At 37.7% G+C, this 27559-nt stretch overlaps 1 protein-coding gene across 4 annotated transcripts in view; it reads right to left on the reverse strand.

The window, feature by feature from the left end:
• The window catches only part of ZNF407 (zinc finger protein 407), a 344392-nt gene that overhangs the window by 300265 nt on the left and 16568 nt on the right, over positions 1 to 27559 (reverse strand). For 3 of the 4 annotated variants that reach the window (XM_033061690.1, XM_033061665.1, XM_033061681.1), the window contains exons 2-3: positions 12835 to 17661; positions 6845 to 6959 (exon numbers count right to left, since the gene is read on the reverse strand). In XM_033061690.1, coding sequence (XP_032917581.1) covers positions 6845 to 6959; positions 12835 to 17617 — 4898 coding nt within the window. In that variant the 5' untranslated portion in view covers positions 17618 to 17661. Of the gene's footprint in view, positions 1 to 6844; positions 6960 to 12834; positions 17662 to 24601; positions 25141 to 27559 lie in introns of those variants that run through there. The other variant, XM_033061673.2, reaches the window with a different exon arrangement.

The following is a 27559-nucleotide window of genomic DNA, read 5'->3' on the forward strand; positions in this document are numbered from 1 at the left end:
CAAAGTTAAGTCTGTTTTCAAACAGACAATTTAAGTGTGAAAGAAGATGTGGATGTACTGCACACCGCATCCTCTGAGATCCTGAGGTGCTCCAATGAATTGAGCAGTAACCACCGAAGAAGCTATGTTACAGTAATACATCTGAGGCAAGTACAACTGGACACAAAAAAAATCCAACCTCCCTCAACAGATTGATTTCGCAGTCAATTCTTATAGATTAATTTTGGTTAAAACTGAGGGCATTCCAACAACTTACAGTTAAGGATAAAAAACATAAATCAGAATCTATTTTGTCCCTTTTTGGGTAACATCCTGATCCTTTTACCAAACCCTGTAGTACTAGGGAAGCGATATTCATTGATAAATATTAGGGTCAGTTATTTTTCCTCTAAATTTCAAAGTAAAGTAGCAAGGAAAATCACAGCTGAAATAGGAGCTCGTTGCAATTCCTATGCCCAATGGACTAAAACAAAAAATAAAACAAATACAAGCCTTCTGAATTCTGGATATAAAATCAAACCATGCTACTTCAGTCTACTGACAAAACAACCCATCCACAATTTTAATCAAACTTCTCTCCCTGTCACTACTAACTACCCATCCCAACAATTCTCATCCCCCTTCTTCTCATGGTCACCACAACAGAGTTATCTTTCTGCCACCTCGTTCTGCCAACAGATGGCATTTTTTAACAGCATCTTTCTCAACCTTTGGGCCAATCCTTCTAAACCACGATGATCAGGACAGGAGTCCCTTTTTCAGTTGGGACACTGAACTTTGGGAATGCAGCTAGCCTTAGCACTAAGTGTTAAACACCAAGATTGGCACAGTCAGACTATTTCCCATTAGTCACAAGACCTGCACCCTCAGAAACGGCTCAACCCCACCCTGCATGGCCAGAGGATGTATTGAGAGAGAGTTGCCTATGGCTTAGCAGAAGTGCACGTGTCTTGCATATTAAAGCAATCTACAATAAAGTAAAATATTAAAAATGCATGTCTGTAAAAGCAGTAATTACAGGTGCCACACCTCTGTGCATCTCAACAGCTCCATTTGGAAGTGCATTGAATTGGACTCTATGGAGCTCTGTGTATCTCCAAATACAAAATACAATGTAATATGTCCCTTATATACCTTGTCTCTTCAGCAAGCACAACTAAATCATTATTATAATCCCATTCAGTGTACAAACTGCTAAAAACCCATTTATAAAGGGAGAAAGCTGGTCGTGATTGCTCTGCATCAATTGTTATAGCAGCCTCCAACAGAAGACTTCTTCTACTGCCAGTACAGAAGTCTCCCACCAGCCAACTCCAGCCAATTCCATGGCAGACTTTCAAGCCAGGACAGTCTTACACAACACATCCTGGGATCCGTACCAGTTGTTTAAAGGTGCTGGGAGCTTTTCTGAATAAAAGTAAATTGCTTCCACTTCAAGTAGTTTTCTTAAATAGTAAAAAGAGAGACTATGTACTGAAGGTCAGATTTGCAAATCTAACAAAATTAAAAGACAGCTGAACAAAAAATGGCAAGATAACACATATGTTACTTAACTTTGGATATTTTTCTAGCATTTTCTTTTTAATTTTTTTTAAAGTGATATGCAAGTTTGGAAAGCTCTTATGTAAGTTCACCTCATTTTTCTTTACTAAAGTAAATGTGGACACAAGTATATGATAGGATCAAGTGGAAAAATACAGACAGAGAAACTAAGAATAGCTGAATCTGGAACAGTCACTTCACATGCAATTATCTCTGATCTAAACAGCTGCACCAAACATATATTTTTTGTTTGGACACATCTGTAGACATGATGTGTATAATTAATTGTTCGTTCAAAAATGCAATTTCATGATGCATTTGATTATTTAGATTTAAAAGTTTTAATTCTCAGAACTGACTAAAAATAGTGATTTTAATTTATTCCTGCTGCCTACAATTATCCACAACCATGTATTTTTAAATATTTCCAGACTATAAAAATTACTAATTTTTGCCACTTGTGTTTATCTGCATTTAGACTTTGATTTGGATAAATTAAGCTCTCAAGTGTTCCTTGCTTTATGAAACTCTGCATGTTGTACACTTCAACACAAATAAATGACTTCTACCATTAGAGGTTTAAATAATGTAATGTATTTCATGCTCAGCCTGAAGCTGGATTCCAATGAAGTTGCTAATGCACGTAATGATTAAGTGTAACTCAAATACTAACTGTGTTGTTGAAAACATGACAGGCAATAATTTGGTCTATTATATTCTGCCATTTAATTCCCTAGTACAGACATTCTCTGACACGTTATGAAGCAATGATTTACAATTATTCAAGCTGCAAAGGTCAGAAAGTGACATTATAATCATCTACACAGAGATCCCTTCTAATGCACAAAAACTAGGTAATACCACACAAAAATAGTTTTACTAGCAACTTTCTATTTAAGATTTCCCAAACTGCAGAAGTATAAATAATTAATTTACATTACAGTACGTTAAGGCATCCTTGAAAATACAATGCTTTTCCTGTTCCTACCAATAAATTTATTAATAAGTCTTTTTTGCTTGCTAAAGGCAATCTTAAGAGCAGCCTTTCACTGTAAAAGTAGTCTGTATAATAATAATCAGTTTAAAAATTTGAAAATCTAGAAGATTTTTCAGAAACAACAAACAGGACTATAGCCTTTTTTTTTTTAATGCAGCTGGTCAAAGCACATCCTTATCTAGCAAGAACAAAGATCTATTAGTCACTATGCTCAATATAGGTGAGTAGTTTCGTTTAGACATTCTCCATGCAACCAGTGTCATTAAAATACTGAACTTTATACAAATCTCCAAATTACTCTTAGCATTGACAACAGCAGAAGAAGTGAGGTTATTTCCATGCTTGGGACCCTGTAACTGTCCCCAAAGTTTATCTGAGGTTTTAAGAAATAACTGAATTTAGCAAACACTTATTTATCAGAACATCCTATGGTATGTCCAGAATTAATTGAGAAAAGGAGTTTCAAAGCATATAGAGAACTAAGGAGCAGAAAGAAAATACCTCCAGCCACCAAAAGACCAAAACAAAGCAAAAATCCCAAACAAAACAACAAAAACAAACAACAACAAAAAAACCAAAACACCACATCAAAAAACTACAAGACATAACTACTCCAGCAAAATTCAGAAAAAAAAATCTTTGACTCTCCTCCAAATTCCTTTGTGTCTAGAAAGGCTTACATTTGTTCTCAAAACACTTAACTACTATATATTAAAAACTGTATGTGTAATAAACATAATAAAGGCATTGTTACAAACACTCTTTCAATCTGTAAGAAGGTAACAAAAAATGTTTATGTGCACGTTTTAAATACTGAAAATTTTCTAACAATCCAAACCTACCTTATACTCATCTTCTTCAATCGATTTTTGAGTGGTCATAAAGAAAAGAAAAAGAAAAGCAAGGAAGCAGCCACTCTTACTTAAAACATGTAACTACACACCCAAAATTCTGTTTCTAAAAGCAAAGGCAAGAAAAAGGCAAAGGAATAATAGATATATTTTTAAATCAAGCATTGCCTATAAATTCTGTTCAAAATCTCAATTGCAGAACAACACATTTTTCATATCCTACCTAACAGATAAAATTTTAAAAGTGCATGATAAGCCTTTTCACAGCATTTCACCAGGCAAATGAAACAAAAAATTTAAATGCTGGGCAACCAAGACTTGCTCACCTAACCCAGATTATTAGCCAATTTCAAAGTCAGACTTTCAAAAATGAAAGAAGGTCACACAGAAAATAGACATTACCCCTGAAATAATGGGATGTATTTTACAGCCATGGGTATGGAAAAGAAAACAATTAACACACATCTGCGATAAGGCAATGAGTAGCAGACGGTTTATTCCAAATGTTAAAACATGAGCGGTGTCCAATTTCAGTGTCATGTAGTTTCTGCTGTGCAGCTGAAGAAAAACAAACCCTGAACTTCAATTAAAAAAAATAAAACAACACAGCAAAATTACTGCCTTTTTCAACAGCTAGCTGAATTATATATTGTGTACTTTGTAGCATGTAAATATGAGGATCATTTGGAAAATTGAGACACAGCAAACCCTTCCTAAAAAAAAAATCACCAAAAATACACTTTTTGCCTTTTTTTTAAGACCAAAATTTCAAAATCATTTGTCTTTGAAAAACGTGGTATTTTGACACCACACCATGATGTTGCACTGACATTTCACCTTTAAAAAGTGCCCAAGCAGATTCAAAAGCTTTTGAAACACAATTTATCCTCACAACTAGCAGAGGGCTTATTACTGAGAATCTAAAAGTCAGAGGATAGAATATTAACTACTGTAGAAAAGAAAACATAGTGCAGGACCTTCTGTTTGTGACAAAATTACAGAGTTAATGTTCCTGAAAGATCACTTCACCTTTTAAAGCATGATTTTTAAAAAGGTAAAATTTATAGCAATTAAAGCTAATGAAGAAATGCAGCATGAGCTGCTTATGTTCAGGAACTAATAGGTCCACTGAGCATTTCTAAGATTATTTAGCCATCAATGATAATGAATTGACATTGTCAGTGGTGTTAATGTACCAATGCTCTATAGTGCCACTAATCCGATAGCCAATCCTAGCAATTTTATCTTTTTTTATATTGCTACTTTATTTTTTTAACCAACATGCTACCCAATCCTTTCAATTAAAAGAGCACAAATACAGCACAGGCTATTAACACTTTTTTCTCCTCTTCCACATATAAGTTGGCATATTCATTATATGGACTATGGTTCAAACTGCTCTGGTCATTCCTCCTTCAAATCCTGATGAGTTCTTCAGGATTGTTAGCTACAGTGCAAAAATGTCTTTTCCAAATAAATCAGTGTTAGTATATGATTGCTAAAATACATTTTTGGTGCACATGAAGTAAAAACAGGGATACAAATCAGTTTTTTAAGTGTGGGGTATTGTGGTGCATGTCTCTTCTCCAGTTGTTTTGCTATACCTAAACAGCAGAGCTCCATGTTGTAGATGAAAATTAACAATACAGAAAAATGGAAAATAAGCACCTGCCTGGCTACCAGGCATGACATGTCAGCAGCATAGAGTAAGCAATCAGCTTATCAAAGTGACTACCATTTCAATCCAAAGTTTAAACCATTCATACATGTTTTGCTCTCTCTCTTGCATAACTATTGTGAATGCCAGCCGAGAGTTATGAATTTCTGAGACGGGTTCTGTCAGACATGTCAATCCTGAAGTGATAGAATGAGTTTTTGAAAAAATTAGGTACTATGTCAAATCCTAATAATTTTAATTTTCTTCTTTTTTTGTAAATGATACTGTATTAGCCGGTTTGAATTTTTTTTTTACTTTTCCTCTCACAAGGAAATAGTTAAATAATATTATGATTTTTCAATTTAAGTTAAAAGGGAATTGAACAAACGACCATTGTCAAGTTTGTGGGCAATTTCTAAGGAAGAGATTTTAGCCTTCGCTTAACACTTCCATGGATCTGTAGTTTTTAGTATCTTCCATGTCAAATTCTTGGCAATTGATAAAGCAAAGACAGTAAATAAGATTTTTAAAACAATATAAAATACTCTACCATGCTCATTTGAGCTATGCTTCAAAGTAAGGAGTAGCACAGGTTATTCTACTACTGATATACAGTGGACTCATACATTTTTATTTCTCATTTCAAGAAGTCAGCAATTAGTTTTCTTAAGTGAGTAAACACATTCAAAGTATCTTATAATGCCACATGCAAAATTATTTGAAAAACAGAGATGAATCAGTGAAAATCACTCAGCTGCGTGTTCGGTTGAAGATTCACTTGTCTTCTAAAACGTGTAACTCGCTTTGTCCTGCAGTAGATTGGTACACTAAGGCTAAAAAACCTCCTCCTGCTGAATATTATGCCCAGCATCACAGCCCACCATGCATGTGTGCACCGCACCATCTAATTGAACCTGTGCTCTTCTACACATTAGCCATAAGACTGCTATAGCAGTTACATAGGTTTGCGTAAAATGTTTTTATATGATGCATATATTAGTTAATTTCTTCAGCATAATAACATTAAAATATATTTTTAATCAGAACTAGGGTATTAAAATCCAACTTTGAATGTCCTATGATGTACCATATATGCCATGGCATTTTAAAACCTTTTAAACATTTCTGCTAAATTAATTAGTTTTGCATTAAGGAGTCTCAATGCCTCCTATTAAATGCAACACATTTGAAGGACAATTAAACATTATGAACGATCCTTCTAAGGAAATAACGATTGTTAAAAGAAAAACAAGATTTTTTGGGTAACAAACAGAAACACAAGTACACATAAAAGACTTAAATTTATTTTAAAAGTCTTATGCCTGCAATATTTTAGATCCGTTTGTTTGAAAAATCTGTCTTCTGTTTTGTTTTCATAAAGAATGAAAACCCTAATGGAGTCCAGAAATCTGTTAATGGTACTAAAATTATAACAGTATTGCAAAAGAAAAAACCCCACACAGTAAAGTCTATATTATATATTTTTTATGTCTTTAAATGGAATTTACAGTTCTCCCTGGCAATGTGAATGAACATCCTATAATTTAGTCAATTTACAGATTACAGGTTCAAATTGACCTTGTAGCCCATAAAATTGCTCATCTTCAGTGCAGGATTAGAAGTGGGAAAAGAATGTCATAACTGTATTTAAGGAATTTACCATAACAATGGAAAGGAGGATATGCATGCATAATTTTAGCCACTCTTGCTCACATCACAGTTTTCAATTCTGAAACAATGCATATTCTGTGCTCTTCTCCTGGTTAACCATGGTGGAGACTGTTTCAATTTACTCACCCACAGACATGACACTTGTATTCCCTCATCCCAAGGTGCCTCTTGACATGGTTTCTGGCATCTCCAAGCTGAGCTGTTGCAAAGTGGCATATCTTGCACTTGAATGGCTTTGATCCTAAGTAAAATTTAGCATAAGATATGAGGTGAATTAGAATAAAATATCACCCATGGTTAAAGAAATAAAAATTCCTGAGGAAAAATAACCTTTTAAAAACCTATCCAATATTTAACCTGTTTGGGATTTTTGCCTAATGAAAAAAAGTGTCTTGTACATATAACTCCCAGGACACAGACAGTATATTCTATACATTATAGTCTATACATTACTCATTAAGTTTCCTCAAGTTCAAGATCAAAGAAAATACTCTCTGAACTTTTAATCTGGTCTTTTTCTTGTCATTAAAAATCCACAAAATACATTAAAACGAGAAGAAAACATAATAGGCAGATAACATTTCAACAAGATGGCAAAAGTTGTTCTACGCCTTTCCCAATGGCCAAATGCTGAAACTCAGGTAATGGTCTTGAAGTGGCTTGGTATTGGTTTAAACTGCAAAATGTACTTTTTTTAAGCAAATCTTTTTAAAGTAAAATAATATTACAAGTCTTCCAACTTTGAATAGATTTCACATTAGCATTGGTATTTCAGATTTGTTCTGTCACACACAGCAAATGATTCATCACCTAGCTATTGTAATGGCATGCAATGTATGAATATACAGTGGATAAAATATTATGCCTTTATGACTGTTTTATGGTCAAGAATTTATGATTATTCTGCAAACCAGAAGTATTGACATTTTGGCTATTATTTATTTCAAGAACAAACTTTAATATTAAATGTCTGCTGTAGACCGAAGAACTCTGAAATTATTCTTCCAAGGAAAAAGTATCAACCTATTTCTTGTACCACATCAGTTCAGCAAAAAGTCAAATTATTTGTCTATCTTAATTAACAGTGATCATCTCTCAAGATGGAAAAACTACCTTTTTTACTGACATTGTTAAATTGGGCACATGTCAGTCCCCAGGTTATTATGCAGTAACATCTTTCTAGAATAGAAGCACTTTCTAATTTTCTGACCACTAAATCCTTAAATCAATAAATCAAAATCACAGAATTGCAGTTAAAAGTAAGTACAATATGGTCAAAGAGTCTCCATATTATGTTTAGTATATGTATTGTGAAGTATTTCTTCCAATAGAGTTAAGCACAATATGAAATATGGGATCTTTAATAAATATACATAAAGAGCTATGATAAGAGAAATGTTGCACTATATCATACTTGATCAATGAACCTTTTTGCTTTGCCCTTGAAAATAGAATATCCTCCAACAATCCACTGGTGAAATTGAGGATCTTAGTAAAAAATTTTAGAGTCTTAAATTTCAATTTAATTCCCAAAAGCTAACGAAAAATGAAGCATTTAATTTTAATCTTCTAACTGAAATAAAAAAGTCAACAGTACTAAGCACGGGCAGACAAGGTTGAATATTTCACAGTTCAATGACAATGAAGCCAGATCTCTTAATACTTCCATTTCTACTGTTGGAAGTAGATGTAAAATATATTTAGCACCTCAATGGTTATATCTAGTCAGCTTTATATGTTTAAATGTCAAAAGCAGGTTCAGACTGCAGCTCACAGCAATCACATTCTATCAATCACACTGAAAAAATCCCAGTTCATTTAAATGATGCTGATAAAACTGAATTAATCATTAATTTGGTGACATTTCAAATCAACACTGCATTCTACAAAGAGACCAGGGCAAATTAAAAAAAAATTATCTTCGCATTAAAAGTCCACTAGAAGTTGATGTTTTAACTTATGATCTTTAGCTGGACAATTCATAACAACAAAGCCACAGGTGAAGAGGATTTTTTTTTAATCTATTGGTGTTTATACTACTCTTTTTTCTCACAGAATTCAAATACCATGTGGATTCTATCCTATGTTCCCATAGTTTCTCTCCTACTGATTAAATTGTAAATTCGTTCCTCATTCTGTTACTGCAGGTGTCCCACAGGGTTTCCATACAAGACCTTTGCTGTTTTCCATTTACATGACTCCTTTGTGAAGAACTCGAGTTCAGACCAATCGTGACCACAGTGTGCTGACAATACAGAAATGTATTATTCTGTTGACTGCTCTCATCCAAAAATCACTGAGGCCTTGAGGGGTTTTGATTTTTTTTTTCTCAGATCCAGAGCTGAATATCTGTTAACATCTCCATTTAAACTCCATGAAAATTCAACTGCTGGCAGGCTCCAGTCAGTACTTATCACCTGAAACAAAAGCAGTGTATCTCCCTTTTAGGTTGCTGGTGCCAAATTTGTTCCAGTATGTTCTTGGATGAAGCAACCCAAAATTTTATACTAAAAATGAAGACATTAGACTAAGATATAAATTAATGTTAGAAAAAAAAAATGTATTCGCCATAAAGCTGTCTGAAATAATGTAAAACAGTTATTTCTTAGCCACACTTAGCAACAACTTCAGTGGTTCTCTTACGCTGTTTTGAACTGTGATACTACTGAATTCACATTTGGCTTTAAGTTCTCAGGAAAAAAAAAAAAAAGAGAAAAATGTTTTCACTGCATCATCTTTACTCAAAAAAAATAGCCAGAAAAAGGCAAAAAAAGCCCCAAAATCCACCAAACTACCCACAAGTTATGGCATGGAAAACAAATGTATCTTTTCTGATGGTAGCAGGAAACAATAAGGCTCTTAACAAACACCAAACCAACCAACCAACCACAAACAAATAAAACAAAAACAGAACAACAACAAAACAAACAAAAACCAACACCACCATACCAAACTGAAAATAAGACTAAATTAAAGAGTGCAGGTCAGGGAGACATAAACAATTCTACTGTTTTGTAAAAAAATCATTGAGTTCATAATCTGCGCTTTACATTAGGACAATACAGACCCAAAGCTATAAGAAAAAATTCACAGTCACAGCTTTAAGCCAGCCAAAGGCAACATGATCTATACCTTCAGGCATTGCTGTGTTCCTAACTCAGGCCCAAACAAAGTGAGCAGAGCCACATGAAATGTCATCATACCATTTCCTCCTATGTTTGGGACATGGGGAGTAATACAGCACACTTGCATTGGGCACAACTGCCATTAACTGAGAAGTCTGATGAGAAAAGAAACAAAGATGATGCGGTTGCAGGTGATTTTTCCTCAGATGTTGATTGTTAATTAAGTTTATAGGACCTCCATCAATTGCAAACTAAAAAGTCTTCCACCTCTACTACTCCTTTTATTTTTCTTTACACTTCCTCATTTTCACTTGTCAACATGTGATGGACTTACTTGTTAGGTTCTCTATAGCAAAGCTTTCCTTTCATTTGCAATGTGAAAATCTCCTACATTATTTAATGGTATTTTGAAACATTATTTTTCCATTAATGGAAATTATTAGTTGTATCTTTCTGCAACTTTCCCTTCCCTTCACCACCCCAAATCATCACTGATTACTCAATTAAAAAAAAGGAAAGGAGTTGGTGATGGTTACACGTACATACACGTGTATATAAACCTATTTATGCACATCCAGGTGCTGATGACAGACTTTTTTAAAAACACATAATCAGAACAACAAATGAGAAAATGTGCTCTTATGTACCTGTGTTACCCTGGGACAGGTGAGAAGCTGGAAATGGTGGACTTGGCCTCATCAATGTTACAAAAAGTGTACATACATTTGGTGCAGTAGGTAATTTCCCTCTGCCACCACTCCCAATAACTTAAACATCTGTTTGTTATTAAACTGCATCCACTGTGATACAGATGGGAAGAAAAGGTTCTATAAGAAGAAAACCATAAACAGGAAAATACAGATTGGAAGAAAAAGCCTTCTTCCCATTAACTATTAATAAAAGTCTCCACATTGCTATATATGTGAATGAGCAAAGCATAAGCAAAACATTTCATTTAAAGTTGCAATGAGACAGAGGGCAGATAAAACTCTCTGTTGTAACCCTTCTATACTTCTGCACCAAAAAATGACTTGCAAAATTAAATGCATTCTTCCGCTGCTTTGCATGCTTAGTGCTATCCAAAAGCACAGTAAAAATATACTCCATGATAAGACCTACACACAAGACGTTAAAAAGTACACTAACTTTTACTAAATGTTACAATCAATGATGTAACTTATGTAAGTAGGGTTGCTTTGTCATATATTGATAGTTACCTCACTTTCACATCCACATTAACTTGATTTTAAATGCAATTAATACATATAGTCAAGGAAGACTAATGGACTACATTCTGCACTTAACCTGGTGGACATTTTCAAATGGCACAAGTGACCAGTGCAAACCTATTTTGCATTGTAAACGACTAAATAAATCTTAATGGATTAAGAATGATCAGCTATCAACACACAAGGGAAATTAAGTGCTGAAATGCCTACATTGATTATTTTAAATTATTAGCCTTACTCTGTTCTTGAATTTGTATGCTTTTAGTGAGCTTTAACACATTTACAAGACTTATTGACTATAATTACAAGAGAATTCAAGTAATGGACACATCAATTATAAGCAACATGTCTTGACCAGACAGTTGCATAAAGAATTCTAAAGAGAGCCCCATTAGCATCCTCCCCCTTAGTTTTATTCAGTTTTATCTGCCGTAAGAGGGCATATTAAGGGCTTATACAGCTGTTCTGACCATGTGAACATGAGCATTCCTCTAAAGACTTAACACTGCATTCAAAGTTGGATATTAGCTGAAGCAATACAGATAACTGCGCTATTGACAGGACAGAAGTAATGCTGAAAGTATTAAGTATGTGAGTTATTGGTATACATGAATACTGCAGTTCTAGTAAAATACTTTGAAAGGTTTGAAATACAATATCCCTGTTCCCCAAGATTAATTTTTAGGATTTGTTGTCCAGTCACGCCCTTGCCTTTTCATAAAAAAAACTTACAAAACTATTTTAGGATTATGCCAGGAATTACCATTCTTTTATGCTTCTTTTTTCTTACCTTTTTGTTCTCTTCCTTGTAACCATGCACTAAGTTTCAAATACTGCATGAATTTAAACTATAGCTTCCATAATAAGCCATTATTTAAAAGTACAGTAAAATAAACCTTACAGTTTTAATGAAAATATGTTCATTGAAATGTGAATTTATTATTCAAATCCACTCATAAATTCAACCATGGAGACACCACTTGTCTAAGCAGAGCTCAGTGATTTAGAAAAGCTGTCTATTTAAAATAAAGAATGTATGGCAGGTTTATAGAAACATCGCAGTGAATTTTTACATAAATTTAGAACTGCAGCTTATGCATTTTTCTACAGAAATGTTTTTAAATTTTCCACTTAAAATTAAACATAAAAATGAATTTAAAGTGTGATCAGCACAGAAACTAAATCAGATGCTACATCCCTGTGCAACACATCAGCACTGCATACCACCTTCCAAAAAGGCTGACCAATTCCAACTGCTATAACTTATTTCTACAAAAACCTCTTGTTGTTTCTTATTGGTATTTATTTAAGAATTATGTAATATCAAATGCCTATTCTGAAGCATTATGTAATGCTGAAAGTTTCACTTAATTGAAATGAAACAAACAATTTGGCTATTAAACTACCACACAGAAGGAAAAGTTAGCAAGAACAGATAACTGTTCTCTCAAACCACCACTGCTTCATTATATAAATACAAGAACCAATCAATGGTTACAATTGAGATTAAAAGGAAGAAAATCTCTCTATATGAAACAAAAAGCAGAAGGGTGACTGTACTTGAAACGTTCTTACATTTTCTGCCCTTTGATCACTGTATTTTCATACCCTTTTAGATAATTTTGAATTTCATCAGGGGCTCATCAGGCGATACAAATGCCAGTTCATAAGAAATATTAAAAGGCTTAACAAGCAAAAAAAGACCAATGGTATAATTCACTCTCTTTGAAAGAGACCAATTGCAATGACAGCGTTTCCATACCTGTGTGGGTACGGATGTGAGCTAGGAAGGCCATGGAATTGCTACTTCTACACATCTTCCCACAATACTTGCAGACATTGCCTTGGTTCTCTTCCCTCTCCCTGTTTATCTGCTCAGTGTCTTCAACAATGTATTTATTGACTTCCCGCAGCAGCTCTTCATGTTGCTCTTTGATGTGGAGAAACAAGCTCTGCTCTGAATCGAAGGGCTCCGTGCACTTCAAACACTTGAAGGTCGCACCTCCTTCGGGCAGCTCCTCCACGCTCGCCTGCTCGTTTCGCATGTGCCCAGCACTGGCCAAGTGCTGGTGAAGGTTGCTTTCTGTGTAAAATGATTTTCCACAGAGTAAGCAATGAAAATGCTTTTCTTTTGAAGGATGCTTCATGGCTATGTGAACATTTAGTCCGCTCAAACCATCTGCTAGAAAACCACAGTCATCGCAGCGAATACGTGTTGATTCCCCAAGGGAAATTCCTTCTGACTTCTTCTTTTTCCCACCACTTGTTGAAGTGTCTGCTTTCACTGTGAGCTCACTAGCTTTCACTACCCCTGACATGTGTCCTTCTGCAGAATGGTCAGTGGCCTCCCCATCTTGGTGACTTTTTAACCTCACTATAGAAGAATCAAACTTGCCAACATTTTGCATTGCCTTTCCTTTATCATCAGCACTGATAACTGTTCCTAAAGCCTCATTACTACTTTCTTGCGTACCCTCAGCTGTTGAGCCATCTGCCTCCCAAACATTGTTATTTATAGTTACTTCAGCTTCATGTTGTGCTTCCATAAGGGCTTCTTCCTCCTCCCCAGTAGGATCCTCTCTGAAACTTCTGTTACCATCTAAACTATGCCTATTTTGTGCTGTTTCTCCAGTGTTTCCAGCAAAATTTGATTGCTCTACTGCACTACTTGTTTCTGGAAGAGCTAGCATAAGTGGGTTATTTTTCTTCAGTGATTTTTTTATGAGGTTGTCTTTATCTCTATACTCTGCTTCTGGGTTTTCACTATTTTCTTCCAAGCTCTCCACACCTTTTTCTGAATTGAAGTTTGTGTTGCTTGATCTATTTTGATCTTCTGCAGTGCAATCATCATCTGACTTGAGCAGTTCCTGACCGTGTTTGCTTTTCTGCATGTCACAGGTACCTGTTTCTTTAATTGATACTTCCTTAACAAGTTCAACAACTTTATCTCTCTGAGGAGTTTGCTGAAATTGTTCACAAAAAGGGTTTTCTCCTCCATTTCTAGACTCCTTATCAAGTTCCTCTCCTACTGCATTTTGGGAACTGACATCTTTAGAGATTCCTGGAGATGTATTTTCATTTAAGGCAGCACACTCAGTAAAGCTTTTATTCATATGATCCCCTTCTGATGCATCATTGGCACACTTTGTTTCATCTAAAATAGCTTTTGATTCTCCCGTACTGTGATGGTGCTCTTCTTGAGGCAAAGCACTGCTTTCTTTAGTGATATTTGCTGTATTTGCTTCCTCTTTAGAAGAATAAACATAAGATTCTCTTCTAATTTTATGTTTCTCTGTTGCTGCATGCCTTATCATCTCTCTGCGAGTAACAGCATAGTAGTCACAAGCCATGCAGTAGTATTCAAATTGTTTTGTATGTTTTCGCTTCACATGCAGTTCTAAAGAAGCAGCAGAATGAGCAATGAAGCTGCAGTGTACACACTTGTTGTCATTTGCACCCATGGCTCTTCTCTGGAACCTTGGGTCACAATCTTGAGCAGCCATTGCTGGTTCCAGAAACACACATTGGTTTATATTTGATGAATTCCTAGCAGGCTGCGAATCTGGCAGCCTACTAGCATTCGCAGTTTTTAACTCAGCATCTCCTCGCTCAACTTCCTGATTGTCTAAGACAGAATTTTCCAAATCTGATGACAGGCCACCATCCTCAACATGTTCAGGCAAGGCAGTCACAGGGCTGTTAATCTTCTTGCTAATGGATTCAAAATTACCTCCTTCAGGGTTAACGATGATCTCTGAGTTCTGTTTTCCACATCCTTCTATTTCAACACGGCTTTTGTGCTTTTTGGTTGCACAGTGACGTTCCATATCTCCTTTGGTGACAGTGTAGTAGTTGCAAACCTTACACAAATAGCTGTACTGATGACTGTGCTTTCGCCTGATGTGAACAGTCAAATTCGTAACACTGGAGGCCAAAAGGCCACAATGGATACATGTCCTAGAAATAGTACCTTTAGGTTTCCCACCTCTGGATGCATCAGCTAAAACCAATTCATTTTCACCAGTTCTTTGCTCAAGTGGAACAAATTCCTTATTTCTCGATATGTTTTCCACAGAAGAGGATGAAACATGTATAATTTCTTTATCCAACTCTGCATTTCCACTCCCAGAAATGGAAGTATCCACCACTGATTTAATCCCGCCAACACCAACGCAAACTTTTACAATACATTCTTCAAAACGTAGTCCAATGTTGTTTTTCCTGGCATTTTCAAGATGCTTACTTCTTTTGATATGTTTCTCCATTCCTTCCTTACTCAGTGAGTAGAGATTACATGCTTTGCAAAGAAAGTGATACTCTTGTGCATGTCGGAGTTTTATGTGCCTTGTAAGAACTGTGGAAGATCTCGTCTTATAAAAACACTTTTTACATTGAAATTGGGTTTTATTCAGAACAGAATGTTTTAGTTCATTTCTGTGATTTATGAAGGAAGAGTCTGGAGTTTTTGCTTGCATTGACACTTCCACTTCCTTTGCAAGTTTTTGGCTATTGTTCAATACTGAGTCACTGGAAGATACCACTTGCAAGGTATGATCAGTGTTACTCAGTGGAGTAGCTTGCTGAAATAATGAACCATTGTGTTTCTCATTTTTTTGATGATTTATCAGCTCTTCTTCCAACTGAAAAAAAAGAACGCAAGCTGGACAACTATGGGACATATTATGCACTTCATTCATATGGCTTTGAAGGCTAACCACATTCAAGCTGGTAAATGAACAGAGTTGACAATGAAAACTACAAGTACCCATCTGGTGTTTGTTGTCCTGACAGTGTTGTTTCATGTCCTCCCTGACTCCAGAGGAATAGCTACACATCTGACAATGAAACTGGATCCTTTTCGTGTGAAGCTTTGCAACATGAGTTTCCAAACTTTCTCGGTTGTGAAAAACATGACTACAATCCATGCAAGTATGAAGAGCACCATCATCAGCAGTAAGTTTAACTTCAGAATCTTTGGCATCTGCAGCACTAGAAGAAGGGGTATTTGGCTTGTATTCAGTAAGATCTTGTATTTCTGCAGCAGTAGTACAATTACTTTTAGCATCTATTTCTAGTTCTCTATGTGACACAGGGTTTGATTCATCATGTTTAAGCTGTGCGCTGGACATAGGCTTCACATGTACTATCTGAGTTTCAGATTTGGGACTCTTACTACTCCCCAACAAGCTGTATCTTCTTTTAACCTGCCTTTTTAATGCAGAAGATCGACTCTGTCCAAATGAAAACCTTAACAAGAAGACATTTCCTTTGTGTTTCCATTTATTGAATCTCCTTGTCCCACGTAAACTGTTAGGTAGTTTTTTGGTAGTTGGAAGGGATTCTGTTTTCTGCAAGGTATTTTCTGATGGTCCCGGTATTTCTAGTTTTTCAGTATAAACTTTATCATTTCCTTCTGTACCAGAAGAAAGCAACATTTCCTCCGTCAAAGTATCTTTTTTGGCAGTGGGAGTATTTGAAGATGGCATCATTTCAACAAGTTCACTGCCATCATTTTGTTTAGACAAACTTACTTTTGAGCCTTTCAGTGCACTGCAAACACTAAATTCCTTTGCATCAGCAGTTCTTGCCCTTAATTTATTGGTCTTAGGTTTTGCCCTGACATTCCTCTCTTTGGTTGCAGTAGATTGTTGGTTTTTAAAGGATTTTTTTGTCAATATCTGTACAAATCCTCCCCGTGCGGCAAGATTTTGGCGTCGAAGGTGAGTCTTGCCGAGGAAATGAGAATTTAGGAGACTCTCTTCAGCACTCTGAAAACCACAAAGATCACAAGAAAATATCTTGGATTTCTCACGGTCTTGCTTAACATGCATATGCGATGTTGAACTACACTCACCTATGCAATTACAGTGAGGGTGTGTTTGCTCTTTGGATGGTTTAGAGAGGCTTTCTTGTTTATGTTTTTCCTTATCAGAGCAGGAAGGTAAACACTGATCACTCATTTTGCCTTTAGAGTCTTTGTCTATGTTTCCAGCTGTACAGACAACACTGATTTCTTCTGAAGAATATAATTTATCAGGAACAGCAGCTGACACCTTTTGTGAATGTTTATTTTCCTCGTGAATTTTCAATATGGCATCATCAGCAGCACATCTGAAATCATAACGTAGGCACAGGATATCTGAATTAAATATGTCACTATCAGGACAACTGGTGACTCCTTCCTTCTTTATAGCTCCAGCTATCACACCACATGCTTCTCCAGCTAAAACTTTTTGCAATTTCCTTCCACTATCTTTCATGTCTTCTGAAGAACTCTGCTTTCTTTTCCTGGAGACATTTTCAAGTTTCTCTGCTTCAACAACATCCAGGTTTGGTGATTCTGAAAGTGCTGTTTTGTTTGCGCCATTCTCTTCTTCTTTCTTTTCAAAGTCCCTGAACACTTCATCTGATGTAAGCCTTGTTATCTGCTGAGAAGAGCGACATGCAGCATTTTCTCCTGATGTATTTCTTAGGGATTCTTCTGTCAACTCAACTTGTAAATTCTCATCAGCGTCATCTCTCTTCTTCTTTTCCTCCCCATCCATTCTTAATAGTGATATTACCAAATGTAGATCATTTGGTTTAGCACCTACAAAATAAAAGAGTTATTATTAGTCTTTTATGCAAACTTAATGGTTAAAAGAATTAAATTTTAAAAACCCCATGCAACCCAGAGAATTAAAATCATGGCAGGAAGAAAGACACAATGAAAGATACAAGGTGACAGTTTCATCATGGTATCTAAACCACCTTCTAGGGCTCTCACTGTGACGAGCACCATGTGAACAAACATTTAGATATCATAGTTTTTATGTAATCAAGTAATCTTCTACATGCTTTAAACCTGGGCAGACAAATGTGACCTTTGCTTCTGGAAGTATATTTAGGACATAAAATACTAACAGCTTTCAGGGAACTGGTCATGGAATATTTAACTTCCCCTGAACTAGAAAATCAGCTTCCCAAATTTAAAAGTTCCCAGGAGAAATAATCATGACTGCAACAACAAGCAAAACAAAGGCAACATAAATGTTAAATATTTTAAGTACGCAGCTTGCTTTCCTTCCTCTGCTTAGGTTATCTGCTAAAGAGAAAGAGGGAAAACACAAATAGAACCACATTCTAAAAGAATATGCTGCAAATATAGCTTCCCATCCTTCCTAAAATATCCTCTAAAAAAATTGTTTCCCAATTAGGGAGGAGGGAGAAGAAACAAAAAGTCATGAAATAGCAGTGCAGAGAAGGGCAGCACCTTTGAGATCCAGCACAAACTCTAACCGTTCAAATCCAGTTACCAAAGGCCTTTGCTCAACTGCCCCGTGTGACCCTCCTGTTTCCAAGAAGATGCCGCCACTAGAAAACTGATGCTACCAACACAGTTTATAAGAGGGATGGGGATGGGAAATCAAATCTTGACATTTATTACCTTTTCATTTTGATATGAAGCAACTGAGAATTGAAAATGCATTTCATTTTAACAGATGATTAAATACTAAATGTTTATCTATGTGCTTTACAGTATGATTTAAACATCAATTTGCTGCAGATCCAAGTATTCAGTTTTTTGTTCAGTTATCCATTGAATGAGGCCATGACCACAACTGTAAGTACTTCCTGACAAGATTAAGTAATTGCAATGTTGATACAGATAATGTAGATAACAAAAAAATACTCAAGTACATGGTAAAAAAGAAATAATTATGCTTAATTTTGAGGACAAAGTAGGAAAGTATTAAACTGAGAAAATAAATTCAAATCAGTTGGACTTATTTCCCATGGAAGTAAAAAAGTGTTTTTCTGCTTAAGAATAATTTATGAAAGGCCCCTAAGGAATTGAATGCACATTAGTCATGTACATTGAACGGTTTTTCAATTGTAGGTCTCTCATTGAGCTGAAGCACTGACCAAACCTATACCAAGCTAGTTATAACTAAATAGCAAGAGAATAACCACCTCTAGATCACAACAGCCCTTTGGAGGATCAGGATATTCTCCCCTAAATGTGGCTTTCTGATTCTTATGCCCTACTATTTTTCTTTGTTCACCACATGGAAACCAAAGCCACGTGGAAACTAATCACAATTAGTCAGAAGGGAAACAGTCAGGGCTATAGTCTCAGCTGGTATAAGTCAGCACACTGACAGTATGTCCAAAAACACTACAGCAATTAATAGCAGGACCAGATTAAGCCTTTGAAGTGCAAGCTTACCCAGAAAAGGTTATGAGCACTATTTGGGATACAGAAAAAAATAGATCACATTAAAATTATGTGGTTTAACTGCAGTACAGTTTTATTTATATAATGTCAAATATCAAGTTGCTACAGTGACAAGTGTTACAAGTCCATCCTTAAAGAAGCAACTGTGGGTCCTTTGCCTTGCTGCACCTCCACAGCGGGTTCCCAGCCCACCACAGAGACCTGATCACTCTTCCCTTGGGAAGAGCAGCAGTTTTTCCTTCACTGTACAAAACAATTTGCAATCTCAAACCAATTCTCTACCTTCTTTATAGGATACTTTCCCCTCAGATAAATCCATAAGATTTATCAGAAAACTTGGGAACTAATATTGGCATTGAACATTTCCACTATCAAAAGTTGTATTGGGATAATTAGAGGTTTCTCCATCAACAAAAATGTGGCCTTTTCTGACACTCCCCCAGAAATTCAGCTCATCTCCACTGGCCACTCATATATCTAAAAAACATGGTTGATTTTCTGCACACAGTTTCTGCAGAAGACTTTATCTTTATCTTATCTTTATCCTCGTTTCTCAGCATTTGTTCAGTAAATGTCCAATAGAAGTTCATCCTGCTCCATGCTCAGATTGCAATCCCAGTTAGAGTGTCCAACCTTATCTCCCACTCAATAGTACCAGTTACAGATTTTTCTAGTGCTTCGGGAAAAAAAAGTATTTCGTTTACTTTATCTTTGTAAGCTGTATGTAGTAAAAACTAAAAACTAGCTGCTGAAAAAGTGAAAAATGCAAAACATAAACCTCATAGGTACTGCCAATAACCTCAGTATGAAATTAAAATAATCATATGTGTAATACAAATATGCTAAGATGCCTTACACCCCAGACTTTTTGCCTAATTCCTTATCTCTGCCTTCATTCCATGACAAACTTCTAGCATGCAGACTGGGACTGCACTCTGTTTTCCTAATGAAGTCAACAGCCTCACATCTACCCCCACAACCAGTAAGCATTATCAAGGCAATTTCTTTCCAGCTGCATAGCAGACTACCTGTGGCAACATGTGGTAATGATAATACATTTACCAACTTCATCACTACCACACATCTAAGTTTCCATGAAGATAGTCTGCACACCCTTCCCAAAGTTACATTTGCCTCCATCCCACTTCCATACAATCTGTGTCAAAATATCACTATACGGGAGTCTGCACCTGCATGAAACCAAAATCCAGAAAGTATTCTCTATGAAAGGAAACAACTATGAGGTAGTTGCTGCTGTCTCTCTAAAACTGCTCCTATATTAATTAATCTAAGGAATTAAATAGCCTCCAATTTCTTTTCACTCTCTCAAAGTTGCCTGTAGGATAACAGCACATCTTCTGATAGACACTTAATGGTTACTATCACTACTTTTTGCTGGGACCATGATCAGCAATTTACTGAGCGCTGCTCAGTTCTCCACATCTCACACAAGATCTGGAGTACCGGACCACGTCTCTGTTTCTTTCTGCTACAGCTTTTGCTCAGATCACACTGCCTTGCCTCTAACACAATTTCAATAGCACATACCTCAGCCTCCTTGATGCAGAGTAGTGCCTCATACCCAAATGCAGTTGTGGGCTCCTTCCTGCACAGATGTATTGCAGGAATGGCTATCACTACTCAAAGAAGGCATTCAGCACACCATTAGCAGCCTCTAGACAAAAAGAGCCTGTAGTGTTTCCTCTGCTGCAAGCTTCTCTCCCAAAAGCTCTTTCCCAGATTTGCCACAGGGTACTAGGACAATGGCAAACCACAGGCTGGTCATAAATCTGAGTGGTCCTAACCCTCTGTCTGTCTAAACCAATTCCACACTAATTAAGGACTGTCCTGCAGTTGGTATTGTAATACAGAAGAATCAATGTGTTGGAGAATGCATCAACAGCACTCAAAGATTGTCAGTCCCAGTGACCACATAAGAAAATTTTGCTAATTTTCTTTCTACAAAATTAATCTTGGATCAAGCCTTAGTCTGTCACAGGGATCATCATCACAAGCAAAGAATTAGCATCTGGAATTTTATTAACCAAATCTAACAACACACTCTTGATGTAACAAGCAACCCTCTGAAGTCATGGCACCTTAAGCATATACTTAAACCTAACTTCTACTTGTTAGTGTGATCAAGTAAACCTTTTGATAGCAATTTAATGCTGTCAAACTCATACAGCAGTAGAAATGGGGAAGATCTTATCTGTGGACCAGCAAGACTAAAATCAATGCAAGATGTAAACTTCCACGTGTTTCCTGCAACCTTCATCTTTTAAAGCATGATCTGGACACATTTTCGCAAGTAAAAAGTGCTTTAAGTGCAACAATACGTAATCACTTCAAGTATTGCATAAATAATCCAAAATATGATTATATAGGCTCCAAGATTGCACCAATGGCAATGCCAGGTACAGCACAGCAGAAAACTGCAGCACAGGATCAAACCCAAGCTAAGCAGACAGCAGCCAAATCCTTGTATTTCCATAGTTTAAAACCTGGTTCTGTCAAACAATGCTCTCTTAACATCATATTCGGTGTTCAAAATGAAGCTGTTCTAACTCAAAAGTGGGTTGACTTTTTGTAACATAAATCTTTTGTTAATGTTCATATAAATCAAGTACAGCTGAACAGATCCTTAAAGGATATGACCAAAAATTAATTTGCCACATTAGCTCCAGGTTAACAAATTCTTCTGCTTGGAGACAGTCATACATTACCTAATGCATTTTAAGGTTCTTTGCAGCACAGTGCTGTTCTTGAGTTTTAGAAAGAAACCTGTTGTGGCCTCAAAATTTTTGCTCAGAAAAAGCTAAGCTCGTAGTTCTACTGTAAATAGGTGTTCAAACATAGTGCTTTTCTTCAATAATTTCCTAAATATCTGAGAGAAGTGAAACATGTTTTCAAGATCTTTAAAAGCAGAATGTTTGTTACATGTGTTACATCTGCATAGGCCAACTATCCAAATCCTTACAGAAAGCATAAGACACACATTTTTAAATTGCAAGTGCATAATACAGAGTATTTTGGCTATATCACATAAACCAATATAGCTAAAGATTCTCCCTTTTCATCCACTGGGATTTCCAAATCATCAGAATCATGGAGTTCTTGATTCAATATCTAAACTAACTTAAAAAACATCCCACAATCACAATTCAGCACCATCGCACTATCTGTAAAGTAGAAAATTCTAACAAAAAAAGAGAAAAATAGCACTTCTTGAGCAATCCCCGTCATTTTTTACCTGATAACAACTCAATTTTGTATTCTTCATACAAAGTTTTTTTGACATAATTATTGACATGCCTGCTACAGTTCTATACACAAGCATAAGTCATTTGTGAACAGAAGCTTGTTTTCTTTGATGAAAATAGAAAACATTGGATTTGAGTTTTCTGATTTTTTTACCACCAGTATATAATGTCTTACTATGCCAAAAGGTGGAGACACTGCAGTTAAGCTTTCCAGTGTAAGACCTGCACTGCTCTAATCCTCAGATGAAATTTAGAAAGTAGTAATCTTAAATTAAGATCAAAAGGACAAAGAATTTAATGATGATCAATAAACCTATAGCAAACTTCAAAATTCCTTAATGGTCAATGCAATTTTATTTACTTCTCTCTTTGGTCATATGCCAAGGGAAGGGGAAGGGATGTGTACAGAAGAACACAAAAAAGTCTGTTTTCAAGTACTAACTTTACTTTTTTCTTATGCTAATCCTGGCATTAGAATTTCCAGAGCACTTCTCAGTCACAAGTACTATTGTCTCCAAGTATTCAATGCCCAATCTGCAGTGTTTGTAAAGGATGCAACATATGGAAAACAGAGTTTCATTTTTTTTCCAGTAAAAATTCCCCTTTTCAGACAATTAATTCTTTCAGTGAAATCATGGATACAATGAAGCAAAATCATTTTAATGAGCTCCATAAATAGCATGCACAAAACTGCATGTTAACAACTCATCTCAATGTACAACCATTGTGTCAAATAAGCATCTTCTCAGGGGCACAACATCCTTCCTAAATCAAATCATATGTCTGTCTTATGGCCTTACAAAGCTACCTCACTTCCTTGAGAAAGACTACAGTAGTTTCACGAATACAAGCCGCACGGATTATAAGCCGCACACCCGGTGCCTCGACAATGTTGCTGTCTTTGTCAATAGATAAGCCGCACCCCGAATATTAGCCGCACTTTCGTTCGTCGCGAGAATCCGTGCGCAGCTTTCACAAATTGGCCAATTAGTAACAGGATCGCGGCATAGCGGGCTTTACTGGCTCGGGGCGGGGCCAGGCAGGCTCGGCCCGCTCATGGTTGCCGACGGGGCCGGGTAGCCCAGCTCAGCACCACGGCTCGGCGGGGCTGGCCGGGTGGTGCTGCCGTCGCCGCCGGGCTCGCTGGCCCCCCTCTCCCGTCAGCACCGCCCCGCTGCCGCGTTCGCTCGCCCGGCTGGCAGGGTTGCCGCCGCCGGGCTCGCCATCCGCCCCGCTGCCGCTTTCGCTCGCCCCGCTGCCGCTTTCGCTCGCCCCGCGCCGCGCCTCGCGAGCGCCGCGCCCGCGCCGCGCCCGCCCCGCGGCGCTTTCGCGGCGAGCGGCGGCGCTTTCGCGGCTCGCGGCGGCGCTTTCGCGAGCGGCGCTTTCGCGAGCGGCGGCGCTTTTGCTCGCCGGGCGGCGCTTTCGCGAGCGCTGCTTTCGCTCGCCCCGCCGGCAGGGCTGCCGCCGCCGCCACCAGGCTCGCCGGCCGCCCCCTCCCGTCTGCACCGCCGCCGCGTTTCCTCGCCCTGGCTGGCACTGCAGGCCCCCGCACCGCCGGGCTCCCCCACGCTGCTGGCCCCGATTATGCTGGGCTTCCCCCGCTGCCAGGCAGCCCCACCCGCCGGCCTTCCTGCTTCTGCCATGCTCCCCTGCACTGCTAGCCCCAGTTCTCCCGGGCTCCCCCGCCCTGCTGGCTCAGGCTCTGCCGCCCGCCCCCCACACTGCTGGCCCCGCCTCTGCCAGGCTTTCCCACCTCTGCCGGGGCCGGCCGGGCTCCAGCTTGGCTTGGGGCTGCCGCGGGCTCTCACTTCCGTGTTGGCAGCTTTTAGAATTTTGTTAATAGATTAGCCGCCCCGGAATATTGGCCGCACTTCCGGGTTTCCACCAAAATTTTGGTCAAATTGGTGCGGCTTGTATTCGTGAAATTACTGTAATCCAAGCTAACAGTATCCTCAATAATGGCATACAGGAGACAATACGGTTATCGATTCAAATGGAACAAAGATCACCATTTTTTTGAGGAGAATTTGATGATATCCATTACTAACATTTGTTTTCCCTTGCAGCTCGAAAATGCAGGAACTTCAAGCTTTGCATCATGAGCCTGTTCTTCACATAAGGTCACCACTTTGCTAGGATGGTAAAATTTCCACAGGAGACTTCCAAATAAGCTGCAGACTTCCAAAACTAAAGCTTTGAAACTTCCACACAGATCTATCCAGAACAGTTCAAGTGACAAAATAAAAAGCCCCCTGATAGTCATCCCTTGTGTATCGCTGAAAATGGGGCGTTATCTGCACCCATTATTTTCATTTTCTCACAGCCACCAGAAAAAACTATAATGGCATTTCCAATACTACCCACATCCCACTTGGTTCTGCTTCCAAACCACTCAGAGCCCTTCCAGGTAGGCAGAAATTGGCAACACAAAAGCTCCCTAATTTGTCATCCACTCATTTCATAAAGAGCCAAATGCTGCTAAATGCAGCAGGGCACACTGATTAGACCAGCTTTGAAGAGGAAGTCAAAAAAAGACATACACAGATATACACTGATTTCAAGTGCAGTCAGAATCAATAGGAATGCATGTGCAAGACAGAGAATCAGAGGAAATGCACTAGTATCTCCTAAAAATTGCAATATAACCTCCAGACTTTCGATTTTTGAAAATGTAAGAAGGTCTGTATATTTTGAATTTCAAAATCAAAGAATTCTGACTGTTTCCAGAGGAAGGCATACGTGTAACAACAGAAATAAAAACATTCCATAGAAACTTCTGAGAATCCAAGAAAGACTGCAATCATATAGCACTTTATTTATGGTATTTATGGATGAAAAGCACCTTGTGAGCATTCACAAAACACTTCATTTTAGAGAGTTTATCAGATCCAAGAAAGAAATACCATTTTCCACATACACTAATAAGTTCTGTGGTTTGTGGGAATTCTCCAAATGACATGCTTTCGTGCAAGATACAATTCTCACCAAGTACATCAATTAAAATTAGACAGAAAAAAAAAGTAAAACGCAATCTGAATCCCCTTCTACTGTTGACTGTAGTACCCTCTTAAGTACAGTGGACCACACTGGAATTCATCAGAGAAATACATAGGCACTATCACTGACATCCGAAAAAAATATTGTAAGTCAACTTTTTCCTGAACTTTGGCAGCAAAAGATAAAAGCAAGTTGTAATTGCTGCTACTTGCAAATTGGCTCTTGTAAATTTATGGATATGCTTCTCACTCTTGGGCACCCTGTTTTCCTTATCTACTGCCTCTTTAAGAAGCTGAAAAGAGCTGCATTAATTTTTGGTTGAACAGGTAACATAAAAACTTTGCATTTTTTGTGTGATAGGTTAACAAAGTTTCCATGAAAACACAAAGTGTGCATATGCTTCTAAAGAAAAGGAGACATTAATAAAAACAAAAGCATTCTGATGACCCCTGGTGGCCACTTCATACAAGGAAGTGATTGCATTCCATCTGAGACAAGCAGATCAAACAGAGAAGTGTTGTATGTTCTATTGGTAGGCATATCTACAGAAATGACAGCTGATATTATTCAATTAGAATATTTATTAGAATGTACATATTTACATGTCTCTCTATATCAAATTGTATGTCAGTAGACACAAAGACATATTCAAAAATTTAACTATTAGAAACAAACCCTGTTTTTCTCTTCAATAAAGTAGAAGTGAGCACACTGGAATCCCAGGAGACATACAAAATGGACTTTTTTTTCAGTTTTGATTTTCCAGCTGGGGGGCTTACATAGAACAGGGTGTTGGGGAGAAGCACAGTGGAAGCAGGGGGCTGCCTCACACTAGGGTGCACTCAGAAGGGCTCTGTGTAATAGATGATGTCCCAAATCCCTCCAGTACAGGCAGTTCTCCAGCACAGTTTAGCAAAGCAAACAAACCAGCCTTTCCTTATTTATATATTTGTACTGGACTTCTACCAAAAGGAAATTAATATCCATCATTAGGAATCAGAATAAACAGGTGATAGTTGTACACAAATCTCAGCCATAGAGCGGATAAACCCTTAACATACAAAGCAAAAGCTGCATGACAAATAATACCTTTTCTCCTTAATGCTTTCCTGTAATACATGCAAGCAATCACAACAGTGCTGCCATGTCCTATGCAACAGAGAGGGATGTTTTCCCCCCAGTAACTTAGATGATCATGACTGCGACTTAAATCATGCATAGCTGTGCAAAACTGTCTTCCTCCAGAAGTAACTGTTACCTGTGTTCAGGTGAACAAACTCCTGCTTCAGCTATCGTCACTGCAGAACTTCCAATGCTACGTAGTTCTGTACTCAGAACAGTTCAGGGGTTACAACTGACCTTTATTCCAATTTCCATCTGTGACACATCTGTCTGTGTCAAGAGACAGAAAACAGTGGGAGGCATACCAGTGTGATGGTGGCAATACGAGTCAAAGCACTGGTAATACGGGATGATACAAAAATTTTTCATTACTTCTGTGGCACCTGTCATAGCAGTCAAGGGATACTACTACAGCATACCATGGAGTCTTTTCCCTTCCCCATCCTCAAGCCCTTCACTAGAAGAACTAAGCCATGTAGCTACAAAAGCCTCCTTCACTTCAGATGAGGACCAAAAAGGAGCTGAAGGCCAAGCAGGGTCCCACTTCTCCCCAACAAAGCACACTCTTGGTCAGCAAGTAGAGAGTGAAACTGAATGAGGGAGAAGGCATTGCTATCCCAGAGAGAGGCCAGAGGATGCCAGAGCAGCTTCCACCTCCTGCTGCAGCCTATATGACAAAACCACATCTTCCCAGAATGGGTCCTAGGCAGATAGGACAGAAGGAGGGAAGGAATTGAAGACAAAGAAAAGCCTCTTGATGATACCACCATCACTTATAAAATAAAACCCCCATTACTAGTCCAAAGCATTCACACCTACTGATAGTTTGGCAACAAATACCATGAAAGTTTCAAAAGTTGCTCATTAGCAGTATCCCTTTCCCTCCA

Source organism: Catharus ustulatus, chromosome 1 (genome assembly GCF_009819885.2).
Source record: "Catharus ustulatus isolate bCatUst1 chromosome 1, bCatUst1.pri.v2, whole genome shotgun sequence".
NCBI lineage: Eukaryota > Metazoa > Chordata > Aves > Passeriformes > Turdidae > Catharus > Catharus ustulatus.